Source organism: Colletotrichum scovillei (assembly GCF_011075155.1).
Source record: "Colletotrichum scovillei strain TJNH1 chromosome Unknown Contig00011, whole genome shotgun sequence".
NCBI lineage: Eukaryota > Fungi > Ascomycota > Sordariomycetes > Glomerellales > Glomerellaceae > Colletotrichum > Colletotrichum scovillei.
This window is the reverse complement of record NW_023336269.1, coordinates 934981-948092: the sequence shown is the minus strand read 5'-3', so window position 1 is coordinate 948092 and position 13112 is coordinate 934981. Positions and strand designations below refer to the sequence as shown.

Here is a 13112-nt window from a genome sequence, read left to right as displayed (position 1 = left end):
TGGCGAGCATGAAATCATGCATTTGGAATTTAAGGCTTGATGTAATTGAACTTGATATTTCTACAGGGATACTGGACGAGGCAATGAGGACGCTTATGGCGATGAAGGAGGTAGCAGTAGCCAAAATGTTGACTATCATCGATTCGATACAGCCAGCGGGGTTCGTGTTGCGCACCCTCAACGGCGCTGCAGAGATTTGTCTTGATCAATGAAACGACAAGATGCCTTCGCTTTCATCCAAGTGTTTGAGCAGTTGGAAACTCACCTATGCGTTTGGTTAACTGATCATATCAAAGAAATTTATATGGAAGGAACCATGAACCAGTGATCACTGATGGTAGCGCAAGCAGTGGACTGACTAGTTCCGGCGACCGTCCGGCGACCTCCGGGTTTCTGGCGTTGTCCCGGAGAAGGTGGCCCAGCCGAGTATACTTCCCGCTGTTATTGACGAACGACCGGAGGTACCGCACACATCATCACCTTTGATCAACTTCAAGGTGTGCGACCAGAACCATTTTGAGCGAGTAAGGGCCAATCCACGTGGCCCACGCACCCTTGTGAGTTACTCATCGATTCGGGGGACTGACGGGGTTTGGGTGGCTACGGGGTCTGGTTGATCGATGACGTATCAATCCCCGAAGAATCATAGTATCATCATCATATGAATCCCTGACAGCCCTGCGTTTCTATCCAAGGTTTCCTATTGGGAAGCGAAATACTGATCCATCCACGCGATAAGCACAAATATCGGAGATGTTTTCTTCCAAGCTCTATCGCGTTGTACGCCCTCTCTGCAGCAGTGTATCTATTCAACCCCTCACCTCAAAACTAGTTCGGGCTGAGAAAGCTTTCTCGACTACCAAAATGTCTGCCTTCCCGACCCCGTCCAGTGATCCTCCCAAGAAGGAGATGCAGTATTTCCCCGATATGACTGCGGCCTTGCCGTCCGAGTCTGGAGAGTTCCGCCGTGTTCTTTGGACAGGCTTGTACTCCCAGCTAGTCCTGATGACTGTGCCTGTTGATGGTGATATTGGCGAAGAGGTACAAGTTTCACCTCCATTTCTACCATGAATTTGACTTACAAAGCCTTAGGTTCATACTGTCGATCAAATCCTTACCTTCACATCGGGCAAGGGTCTCGCGCAGGTTGCCGGCAAGGAGCAAGAAGTCAAAGCCGGAGACATGGTAATTGTACCGGCAGGAACCAAGCATCAGTTTTTGAACAAGGGGCCGACACCATTGATTTTGTACACGGTTTACTCTCCAGCTGAGCACAAGCCAACAACGGTTCATAAAACCAAGGAACAAGGCGACAAGGAAGAAGAGGATGGCATTGATGTGGCCCCAGAATGGAGTCAACGTAGCAAGGAGCAGAATGAGAAAGAGGGCTGGGTGAAAGGGGAATAGGTAACTTACTTACTTTAAAGTGTGAATGACATTGATGGCTCGACCGTACTTTCCTGGTTCCCCTGTTTTCGGAGTCTACTTCAAGGCTTCAAGTTGATAGTCCTGCCCGAATCCCTACATACCTTGATAGCCTGCGCAACCGGAGTAGTATGGTTTCATTGCTGACACCCAAAGGAGCAAAGCCAGCGGTCTCAGAGACCTATGCATAAACAGCGCATCTTTAGGAGCGCTGTCTTGTGGTTATCAATTTGACGCCTGATATCGGGGAAGCCGTAAACCCGGCATCTGTCTCAAATAGATCCGAGCTTGTTGTCCACGTTATCAGATTATGAAGCCATTCTCTGTGAGCGAAAGATTAAAACCTGAAGTAGGCATCTTAAATATAGAATATGGATATGTACCTCTCTCTAGGAGACCATCTGTCCTACCTTTGCTGAACGCGCGTATCTTGGTACGAGACTAGGGGCTCGGCAATTTGTCGAGTTAAGTCTCAATCGAGTCGCACAGCTAGGATATTGAGATACGAAGCATCTATCCTCTAGACAAAAGACGCCAAGAACATTGGAGAGATCAAGTTTTCAGGCATAAGAATTGCTTTGGTGATGCCCTATAGGCGCGCGTTATCGACCTCAGGAAAGTGAGGTCGAGTACGTGAAGTCGCTATTTCAGGGCGGCACCTTTCATATTTCGAACAAAGTTGTCGCCTTGACGGACGAGCGAGCGGGGGAACAATTTGCCCGACGGCTGACTAGGGGTGTTCAAAACAATGGCCTATAGACAAAGGTCCAATCAACTCAAGGAAGGGGTAATGATCAGTAATTGTATGTCACTGAAGTTGACTGCAGGACCCAGTCTTCAGCACTTTGTGTCAGTTCGGGAAGATAGAATACCCAACGGTGGACTTTTTGGATCATTCTTTAGCGATGTAGTTGGATCATACGTGAATGGAATTGCGTTCAAATCACGAGGACGTTTTACGGCTCAAGTCACACTTCTGGCTGAATGTATACGTCACAACCATTACTTGATTAGTCCGAACTGACTAGGATTCACCATGTCTGCGGATTAGACTGAACTTAGAGCGTAACGCAATCTCATGTTTTATCGGAGAGTTCATGAGTCCGTGCCGGAGATCTTGAAGTAGCATTTTCGTGACAGTAATTGCAAGCGGCGCTGCAAAGCCAAGTTTTATGTGGATAGCAGTATTGAGGCCATTTCTTATATCTAAACATATAAGCACCACGGCCATTTCAATATCTCACTAACATCGCATCAATTCATCACTCAAACTTTCCAACATCGAATTTCGAACCAATATGAGCCCTACCACAATCTTAGTCACCGGTGCTGGTCGCGGCATTGGCTCCGGACTGGTCGCTAGTCTCTTGCTGAGACCATCTTCAACAGTGATAGCTGCAGTCCGAGATCCTCCAAAAGGGCCTGCTCAAGCTCTACTCGACCTACCAAAGGGCGAAGGTTCCAAAATCATCGTCGTCAAGATCGACTCTTCCGCCGAAACCGACCCCGCGGAAGCCGTTTCTACACTACAGCGGGATCATAGCATCGACGCTTTAGACGTCGTTATCGCGAATGCCGGTATTGCCCATTCGAGTGGCCCTGTCATCAAGACTTCGACTACTGCAATCAGAGATCACTTTGCTGTCAACACGATTGGACCCCTCTTGTTGTTCCAGGCGACAGCCCCGCTACTCAAAGCTAGCAAGACTGGTCGTCCGGTCTTCGTCGCCGTTACCTCCATGCTTGGTACCATCTCCGGTATGGAGTCCCTGGAGAGTTTACCGCCGGCATTGAGCCCTTACGGAGCCAGCAAAGCTGCGTTGAACTGGTTCATTCGGAGACTGCATTTCGAGGAGACGTGGCTCACGAGCTTCGTCTTGCATCCCGGTACTGTCGCCACAGACATGGTGAATTCCGTAATCGAGGGGACCGACTTGAAGCTTGAAGATCTCGGAGCTATAACTGTGGAGCAAAGCGTTTCAAACATTGTGCAGAGGGTTGATACCGCGTCGAGGGATGTGAGCGGAACTTTTCAGAATCATGATGGAACTCATTTGCCGTGGTAAATCAACGGTTTATGGCCTTGCGATTGACAGAGCCGAGCAAGCTCGTACGCGTACCTACATAGACTAGACTAGAAAGTTTAACCTGGAAGATTATAAAGCCTCTCATGACCAGTGCCCCTCATCAGTTCCTCAGGGGAGCCAAACGGCATTTGCGCAGCAACCTCCGTCGTTAAGGTCCAAGTGAGCCACAACATCGGCAGAGGCACCATCATCGCCCATTTCCCAGATCTCCACGAAACCGGCAGAGCTGTCGGTGATAGCAACGAACTGATCGCCAAAGTCGCTCGGCGTGACAGCATTTGCGCTTCCACCGCTGGAGGTCGTGGGAGTCAGGAAGTTTTGCTTGTTTACAGATCCGTCGTCGTTGAGAGCCAAGATTGAAATGTACCCAGTGCTATTGGTATTGCGTGCTCGTGAGGTAGCCCATAGATATTTTGCGCTGTACGAAAGAGCAACCTCATCCGACCAGTACTCGGTATCGTTTGCGCCTTGATAAGTAGGCTGTTAGCAACATGAAGCTTCTCAAGGATGCAGGAAGCCGTAGTCAGACTCACCATCAGGAATCAGAGGGTATGAAATATTAGCATATGCTGGAATACCCGTGCTGGTGTCCATTTTGTAAACTCCGACCTCATTTGTTCCCTCGTGAACGACGTAAAGATAGTTGCCCGTGGGGTGAACAGTGCCATGCCGAGGATCGGCGCCTTCAACAGGAGCAGTAACATTGGCGACATATGTCAACTCTCCCGTGGTGTTGTCGACAGAGTGTACCCAAATGGCGTTCCCCGTGTCGTCGAGCGAGTACATGAATGCTCCGCTTGGGTCGAAAGCAGTACCATGAACTCCAGAGGAAGAGGAGTAGTTGTACTCCTGAATCGACTCAACGAGAAGACCATCCGAGTCTACCGACATGACGGTTCCACAAGCACCAAATGGTTGACCATAGACTGCATATGGGGAGACCGGCGATGGCCTGACGAAAATCGACAGTTGCTTGCAAGCTCCTTGGGAAGTCACCGTATTGCCGGGAGAGATCTGCAGATCATCGGTGAGAGGATAGCTCACGTAGACGCTGCTCCCTGTATCTTCAAAAGCATTTCCATAGATGACCTTCTTGTCATGCTGATTGCGCGCGTGAGTCAGTGGCTAGTCAAAAGGGTCCGGAATACTAACGCTTAAAGAGATCCATGAGCTGCTCACGTTCACAGACGTGTTAGCAGCCAAGGTGAGCGTGCGGGCAGCATCCTCAAATTCCAAGGTATACAGGTAAGGTGTACCGAACGTTCTGACAATCAGTTGATGGTTCAGGGCGTTCGTAGCTGCCATGAAACCTGATGCAAAGAGCACCGACTTAACGAAGCTGGGAAACATGGTGGACGAAGGAGAAGTTGAGGAGGTTGAAGCGACAGATGCTGTTGCTCTCGACAGCTACCTAGGATGGACTACATGCGCGTCTTATACGGTGGCTTGGCAGATTAGCCCCTTCACCGATCAAGAAAGTCAAATAGATTGACAGTATCCCTACTCTAGTTTGTTTCTGATATGCCTACGCGTTTATTCCATGGCTGGTGGGGAGGCCCTGACGATCTTCTGGGGTCTCGAATCCTAGCTCCTAGTGACGATGCTTGGTTTCACAGCGACCCGATTGGCTGAAGGTGTGGTGTAGGGGGCCAACAGATGCAGACGACAGCGGGAATTTGTGATATTCGTGACGGCCCGGAATGTGGGGGAACGGGGCAAGGATGGCTGTTATGCACAACTGACTGAGAGATGCGCCAGAACCGTATTGCGTAGGTCGGGCTGTTGTAGTTATTTTTGTTGAAATTGTAGGGTTGAATGTAACCTCGAGAGCAGTTTATATAGCTCATACCTCCTCTGTCAAGACGTGAAGGTCCACGATCGACATCGTCATCAGAGGGGTAGATGATCCGACCACACGACCACGTAAGACTACTTCAATGTTGAGCATCGTTTGCTTCTCATTTAGCGACGTTTCAAGAGGAACATTCACAACTCAAGATTAACAGTAGCCCGAAAAGTCTTTCGCATAGATCGACTGCAGCGGAAGAATACAGTGAGTACCTGAGTAAGGTATGTTGATTTGATGGAGCCGGTATCTGAAACTTTCGCAATCCCATGCAGAGTCATCACCCAGACGACCACCCATATCAGCTTGCTGCTGCCAAAAACCTTGGACGCGATAGTTATCTTTGAAGGACATCGGAAAAATGAACCTGGACACAGGGGACCCGAAAGACGGACGCGTGTAAGCCACATAGCGACTGCAATGCGCAATGACTTCAAATCCTTGCTAAGTCGTTCGTGGCACTGCATTAGCATCATAAGCCTAGCCGTCAATACTACTATACTTATTGGTACTGCCCTATAGTCTTTAGGCTGTGACATATCTCATGAATATACTCGAGATTCAGAGATTGTGAGTTCGAATGAGGCTTGGCTTAGCACACCGATGAGCAATGGCTACTACAGAACTACACGCAGACTATTCCTACCGTTCCCATTTGATTCGACCTTTGACATCACTCTGGGGCATAGAAGACTAAATCCTGATTCACGGGCAGTATTACTAGGTATATCCTGATCAAAGCTTCCCGTCCATATAATCTGCGTACAAACCCGGCAAGAAAGAAGCCAAGTTAGTAAACTCGGTCTGATCATGAATGAAATGCTCATAGGCAATGTTGTCTCCAGCCATGCGATGCTTGAAACCCAGCGCGCCAGCAAGGTAGTCGATCCCAACCTTCATACCCATAACTTTGTAGTGAATGCCCCCACCAAGCCAATATCGACTTCGCAGTTCGAGGCCATCCTCAGTCTTGCGCCAGAGGTGCAGAAAATCCCCAATCTTGAGGTTTGAAACCAAGCCATCGCGCAATTCCGCACAAACGGCGGCCTCGTAACCTGCCGCTTTGAGCTCCTCCCACGGCAGGCCGTACTGAGCCGGGTCGACAAAGTGGATATTCACGGTCATTTTGGTTGCACCGATGAACTCCGTTACACGGTGCGTGGAGCCGAGCCACTTTTGCGTGTGAGAGAGGTCAGTGCGATGCAGCCGGTCCGCGTAAGTCGACCGCGCAGCCAGGTGGTCGTACGGAAACCACAGGGCATAGCGCTCGGGCTCGACGCTGTGCCACCAGAACCACCAGCGGACCATGTCTCCTGTCGATCCAGGGAAACGAGTCCGTGACGTGACGTACGCTGTCCCGTCAGGGAGGGAACGCCATCCATTCTCGTGGGCGTGGTAGCCGGGTTCCAGGAGGCGGCGCGATTCTGTGATTGGGAGAATGCCCTCTACTGGCATTGGCTCGCGGATAAGTCAAACCCCCCACTTCCTGGCACCCCCCTGTTTCTGGCACCCACAAAAACGATGGGATCACAACCCAACCTCCTCATTACTATTAACTATTGATCCTCAACCACACCCACTACAATACAACTGCCAGCCTCACTAGGGCATTCAGAGTCGCTGGATTCAGCCGTAATAACCTCCTTTTCACCCGCTTCGATTTGAGCCCGATGGATATCCCTGATGTTCGCAAACTTCGTGTTGGGATCGATCTGAACAGTCTTCCTCTTCCTAACTGCAGCGTTGGTAACTTGAGCCCTCAGGTGAGCCAGCTGCTGCTGGGCAGCTGCCAGTTGCCAGGCCTGCTCTGTGAAGCCTTTTTTCACCTTCCTGAACAGCAGCCGTTGAGTGCTGGTATCATTGTCGAGTTGGGTGTATAAGTGCAGTTGACCGCTGAGCTCTGCCAGCTTCCTGGGTGTCGACCAGACCACTGCAGAGGAAGCAGAATCCCATGGCTCAACAGGGTAGTTTGTTGACCATTATGGCATCTTTTTGCCCCGACTGGTTGGTTTGGGTGTGGTGGAAGCAGAAGGCTCAGGTAATACCATAGGGTTCATCAGGGCTTAACCATCGCTACAGGGTGTAGACCAGTCCACTTCCAACCACTTCTGATGTTCGAGACTGATAGACCAGCAAGTCGAGCCTTCTGGTAACAGTCCAGGAAGTTCCTTTTACCTATAATGGTAGAGTCGTTCCATTGAGACAAGTAACCGAGCTCCTTCCGATAGGCTGACTTAACAGGGCTGAAGACAGACTGGTCAAGTGGCTGGAGGACATGAGAGGTGTGGTGGTAAGAACAGTAAAAATGGATATTGTTAATATAGCAATTCCACATGAAGTCTGTCGTCGTATGACTCCCATGCCCATCCACAATCAACAGTCGAGCCTCGCCCTCAGCCTCGGGCATAGTCTGTGGGATAAACACCTTCTCTAACCATTCAATGGCAGTTAAGTCTGTAGTCCAGCCATTATCTGTTGCTGTAAACTCCCACCCATCGTATGGAACCAGATGTAATGGAAACCACTGTTGTTGGACCGTCTTCCTTGAAAATGATAAGAGGACGAAGTGCCCTACCCAAGGCTGAGATACACTCAATGATAGAGACCCATGCCCTCGACCCAGGTTGTTTCTTGCGAACAGACGTCGTCTCAGCCATGCCCAGCACTAACCCATTAGCTCCCTGACCCTCGAGGATGCCAGTCTCATCCATATTATATCTGTTGGCTGGTTTGATGTCCTTGATCTCAGGGATAGCAAGGAACAAACCAGTTCCTAATGACCTCAGTAGATGCCCCATTAACGCGTCTAGAATCGATGGAACGACTTCTCTGAACCTTAATGATAGGGTTCCTTCTCACGAAGGCATAGATCCAGCCTTTTCTAATGGTTTGGTATCCCCAGCAGCAGCCAGAACTCGCTCTGCGAATTCCTTCACCTGTTGGTGCGTTGGTGCGAGGCCCAGCGAAGCCTGAATGCGAACCCATTGTGCCAGCTTACTCTCCTGGTCAGGAGACAGCCTCTGCCAGTCAGCAAAAGCCACTTTCCTAGTCTGACCACCTTGGAGACGTAGTTGGAGGGTTGATCGTGGTATCCCATACTCCAATGAGGCTCTCTTTTGACTCTTGCCGTTTGAGATGTCCTCGAGAGCCTGACGAAGCTGATCTTCGGTATATTGAGGCATTAGATATAGAAGAAGGTATGTGCAAAAAATGAGCCCATTTGGACTCGAATTGAAAATGTTGTGATAAAAGGAGGTTGGGGGTGGGCATTGCGTTGTGGTGGATTTTCGCGTTTTTGTGGGTGCCAGAAACAGGGGGGTGCCGGGAAGTGGGGGGTTTGACTTATACTGCGGAATGTCGGCGTAGAGGTAGAGATCTTTGTTGCAGTATTTCGCATACAGCTTGCTCTTCATCCGGTTCTCATTGTAGGTGAATGCCTTTTGTGTTTCGAGTGGATAGTACGTAAGAGGAATTTTCTCTGGGTAGCCATCTTTGTCGGGATTGTGACTTTGGTTCGTTGCCGTTGCCGTTGTGCTTGGTGTTTGGGTGTCATTTCTACTGGGCACCGTTCCCGTCACTAATTGGCCTCTTAGTGCGGCGATTCGCGCCGCAGACCTTTGACGCAGGGATCCAGATCCAGACTCCATCATGCGACTTTTGCACCGTCTTCTGGGCTTTGGTGTCGAGTAGAGGAGAGAAACCAAGACGGGCAAGTCAGTACGACATTTATGGCGCTGAGCTTAATATTAACCGCCAGGGCCGTCGAGGCTTGTGCGGAGATCCCCCAGGTTTGACTTCCATCTGAAGTGCGCCCCTTGACCTCGGCTCGGTTCACGTGTTGCTGAAACCCCGTAATTGTACGAACGACCTACCTATCGGATTGGATCTTTCGGACTTTCACAGTTTTGCACAAGAAAGACATGCCACTCATCAACTACCTTCGGGATTTAATGCCAGTAGAAGTAGGGAAACATTGCTCATCATCAAGGACTGTGACTTTTCTTAGTCCAGATTCTCGGGGTAGGTCCCGAACCAGTGGAGAATCTTGTTGAAAAGGTCAATGTGTTGTCTAGGTTTACACAGACTCCAGTGGTATAATTGAGCCGGACCATCCTGGATCTTTGCAACTTGCCTTGATATTTGCTCTAATCATCCTACTTGTCACCTACTTGCTTTGCTGTACGATGGTCATGTGACAGTCTTATCGTCTTCTATTGAGCACAGTAATGCCAAAGACTTAAGGATCTGACGAAGTTGCAACACTTCTGGGGCTCTTGATTAGTTGTGTATCCTGAACTGGTGGCACAATGAAGTAGGTGCAGAGCTCACATCGTGGCCTTCATCCGTTACTGCTGTCAAGGTATCAGTTGAGGAAATTGATGGAAGACGCCTCTGTCGTCAGCGGCTGGTGAAATTTATGGTATCTTCCGGTGCTGCTGCCGCAGTAACTAGCGCGGGACGATCCATCCTACGTACGGGCCATTGCTTCAGTCACATAAGCATAAGAAAGCTGACCACACCATACTTCTCATACCACGCCTCAGCCATTCTCAGGACATTCTCAGGTAAACCACCATTCTGGACTTTCATCATTGTTGATCTGAGCTGCAACGTAAACTATGGCTGCTGCAAAACTCCTGAAAGCTCCCAGTGTGTTCGCCACGTTTATCCGGGGCGGCACTAGCAAAGCACTCTTTTTCCACGCAAAGGACCTTCCCAAATCAGGCACAGCCAGAGATAAGTTTCTCATACGTGTCATGGGATCGCCTGATCCCGGCCAAATTGACGGAATGGGCGGCGGACGCATCGTAACCTCAAAAGTTGCCATCATCCAGCCTTCAGAGAGGCCTGATGCAGACATTGACTACACATTTGCTCAAGTCGGTCTCGATGAAGCATCTGTCTTATATGACGCTAATTGTGGGAATATCTCAGCTGGTGTTGGTCCTTTCGCAATCAATGAGGGGCTGTTGAAGACAGAGAATTGGCAAGATCGCAAGAGAGTGGTCAAAATCTACAACACTGGAACAGATGCAATCTTGGTTGCCCATGTTCCGATTGATGCTTCAAATGGACGAGCATTAGAGAAGGGCGACTATTCAATATCCGGATGCCCTGGAACCGGTGCTCCTATTTTAATGGATTATTCGCAGGTAAGTTTGGCCGTAAAGCCAGATTCAAGTTAAACGTTGCGATGCTGACCCGAGCCGCAGACAGCAACACCTGAACGAATGCTACCCACTGGCAACCCGACAGATACACTCGAATGCACATTTGGCACAGTCGAAGCTACGTACTGCGAAGTTGGCAACGCTATCGCGTTCATCGCCGCGCAGGACCTCGGCATCCAGGGCAACGAGATAGTGAGCGCCATTGACAGCAATTCTGAACTCATCGCTCGCGTCCGAGAAGTAAGAGGGCGGATATCTGAGAAGCTTGGCAAATGCAAAGACTGGGATCAGGTTGATGGACAGTCCCCAATGCTTCCGATGGTTGCCTTGGTCTCAAAGCCAACCTCAGAAGAGGGACATATTCAAGCACGCCTGTTTCTTGATAATCATTGTCACCCAAGCATGGCCGGCACAGGAGGGGTTTGTACGACTGCTGCGAGTCGAATCGAAGGCTCAGTCCTCAATCGCCTGTTGAGTCCTGCCACATTAGCCTGTGGCACTCTCAAGATCCAACATCCTGCGGGCCATCTCCCAATGTCTGTCAAAACCATAGCTGCAGGGCAAAGGAAAAAGTTGCCTGCTTTCAGCGTTTTGGGTTTCGTCCGCACTGCGAGATATATCTTCCAGGGGCAACTGTTTGTTCCCAGCGACATCTAGGAGGCGCTCCTTGCACCCTCTTCATGTCTTTGAGACAATTTCATGCCAAGTATAGCATCTACGTTCAAGATTTAGATGGTCAGGTGGATGGTTCAGGCTCTTTGAGAAGATGTACAGTATGGCGATCCTGTGCAACGCTCGTGTGTCGGCACTGAATGTGAAGCATTTGAGCACTCAAGAGACATTTGGACATGCAATATCTCCATCAAACCACCAGTGACGAGGAGTTCGATTCCTTAAGGTAAGCACTCAGGCATGAATTGACAAAACAACAAATTGACAGCTCTTTAGTAAGTAAGTAGTAAGATGGGAGTGATTTTCTTGCCACAGTATCCAGTCCATTGTACGATAATCTGCTTCGACTGCCCGAAGAAAGTAAAGTAAGGCAAAGAGGCATGTTTAGGCAGCTCAACCGCAACAGAAGCCCTGACAGCTTCATGTTGTCGGCTGCATGGATCGCACGCTGATGTGGTCAGTTGAAGCTAGGAAGACGAAACTGATGGATCCCAACGGCCAGCTTTCCAAAATCCTGAAATCTGCCATGGAAGTGTTTGGTGGGATTATATGACCCGGAACATGTTTTCCTTGACACCTCTTTTCAATCCTTCGGCCTTTCCGCTTTCGTATTCAACCCCAGATGCGCCGCCGTCTCCTGAGATGCCCTCGAGCTTCAATCGCAGCTCCTCATCCTGCTCCGCTATAGTCTTCTTCCTATTTCTCGACTGTGCATTGGCATCGACGGGCGATGTGGTTTCTATTGTGTCTTTGCGAGCGGTCGTCTTGGAAGTTGCGGTGTGTGGCGAGGCGGTACTCAGACGCGTTGAGAATTTGAGCGCGTTTGTTCTACCTGACGCGGCCGACACGCGTCTTGCTGTCGGAGTGAGCAATCTCAGCGGCGGTTCGGCGATGATTTTCTGTAGCATTTGATACTTGTGGTTGAATCGTCTGGGAGTAGCGAAGTTGGTGAGGTCAGAGTTCAACAAAGGATGCAGTTGTATATTTCCGTCGTCTTTCGTCACGCTTATTTCATAGATGGCCCATGCGTCCCCCAGAGGCTGAACAGAAAGCGAGAGACCACCGACATCTTGGGGAATGATAGGTGAAGAACCAGACAATTGGGCAAGCATTTTACCAAACTTTACATTATTTTCGGCATGTTCATACATGGTCTTTGTGAGAACTTCAGGTGACTTATATTTGGATGTCCCGCTGGGTCCTTATGCTCCGTCAGTCAAACGAACAGCCGTTGTTGGGGCCGATTGATAGATTTCTTATGTAATGTGCTCAGAGGATCGGTCACCTATGTACAAGAACTACACACTCTGTTGATCCTCAACACACGAAATCAACTTAATTGGTACCTGGAACTCTGGTCTAGGGGAGTCACTACGAAGGAATGAGTGATTGACTATCTACAAGGTGCGCATCTTCGCGGTTTCGATAATCCTTATGAGCTGTACATCGTCGCTCGAAGGGGTAGCGTCTCGTCGCGCTGGTGATCACAAGCCCCTCGGGGTCCTTTACACTTTCGATCTGCACAGGGATGCGATTCGAAACTTCAGGTCTCCCAGCGAGGGAAAACATCGCCTTCTAAAAAGAGGAAACATTCAGCTACACAGCAAAGCGATGCGTGTGACGTAACATATCCGTTCACGGAGCCGAACATAGCTTATTCCAAGCCTTTGATCGGAGCAGACGGCACCGCTGTAATAGTGGCTGTGCCGCTCTGCCTTACTGACCAAGACCCCATCAGGGCTTCTCCGAGACAAGGTTACACATCCTTCGCGAAGACACAACCAATGACCTAGAAGGCCTGTAAATCATGCCCCATTTTGGAGCCCGAAATTTAGGTGCCTAGTAAGCTTCCAGAACAAGACCCTTATCACAGGGCGCAACATTCTCCTTGGCTGCAGCATGTGAGAACAC

General features: G+C 49.7%; 6 protein-coding genes across 6 annotated transcripts; 3 read left to right on the top strand and 3 right to left on the bottom strand.

Moving 5' to 3' along the window:
* Positions 1-753: 753 nt before the first annotated feature.
* Positions 754-1407, top strand: HER10_EVM0004543 (uncharacterized protein; the record flags this gene model as incomplete). Its single annotated transcript, XM_035474184.1, has 2 exons — positions 754-1041; positions 1093-1407. The coding sequence occupies 2 exons, from the start codon at positions 754-756 to the stop codon at positions 1405-1407; spliced, it is 603 nt and encodes a 200-aa protein (XP_035326788.1).
* Positions 1408-2723: 1316 nt separating this feature from the next.
* HER10_EVM0011299 (uncharacterized protein) lies at positions 2724-3491 on the top strand (the record flags this gene model as incomplete). Its single annotated transcript, XM_035480734.1, has 2 exons — positions 2724-3155; positions 3201-3491. 2 exons carry the CDS (start codon positions 2724-2726, stop codon positions 3489-3491), a joined length of 723 nt encoding a protein of 240 aa, XP_035327295.1.
* A 129-nt stretch (positions 3492-3620) lies between these two features.
* HER10_EVM0008778 (uncharacterized protein) lies at positions 3621-4862 on the bottom strand (the record flags this gene model as incomplete). The annotated part of the gene is made up of 3 exons (XM_035478287.1): positions 3621-3979; positions 4046-4613; positions 4665-4862. 3 exons carry the CDS (start codon positions 4860-4862, stop codon positions 3621-3623), a joined length of 1125 nt encoding a protein of 374 aa, XP_035327088.1.
* Positions 4863-6093: 1231 nt separating this feature from the next.
* HER10_EVM0008678 (PhlG protein) lies at positions 6094-9005 on the bottom strand (the record flags this gene model as incomplete). The annotated part of the gene is made up of 3 exons (XM_035478191.1): positions 6094-6266; positions 6303-6806; positions 8585-9005. 3 exons carry the CDS (start codon positions 9003-9005, stop codon positions 6094-6096), a joined length of 1098 nt encoding a protein of 365 aa, XP_035327080.1.
* A 972-nt stretch (positions 9006-9977) lies between these two features.
* On the top strand, positions 9978-11186 carry HER10_EVM0010351 (3-methylitaconate isomerase; the record flags this gene model as incomplete). The annotated part of the gene is made up of 2 exons (XM_035479814.1): positions 9978-10511; positions 10572-11186. The coding sequence occupies 2 exons, from the start codon at positions 9978-9980 to the stop codon at positions 11184-11186; spliced, it is 1149 nt and encodes a 382-aa protein (XP_035327224.1).
* A 281-nt stretch (positions 11187-11467) lies between these two features.
* On the bottom strand, positions 11468-12161 carry HER10_EVM0009842 (uncharacterized protein). The gene has a single exon (XM_035479315.1). It carries the CDS (start codon positions 12107-12109, stop codon positions 11747-11749), a length of 363 nt encoding a protein of 120 aa, XP_035327192.1. The 5' UTR covers positions 12110-12161; the 3' UTR covers positions 11468-11746.
* Positions 12162-13112: the final 951 nt, after the last annotated feature.

Excerpts from the sequence above, each read along its gene's own strand:
- HER10_EVM0009842 (XM_035479315.1), bottom strand. The coding sequence starts at position 12,109 with ATGCTACAGAAAATCATCGCCGAACCGCCGCTGAGATTGCTCACTCCG.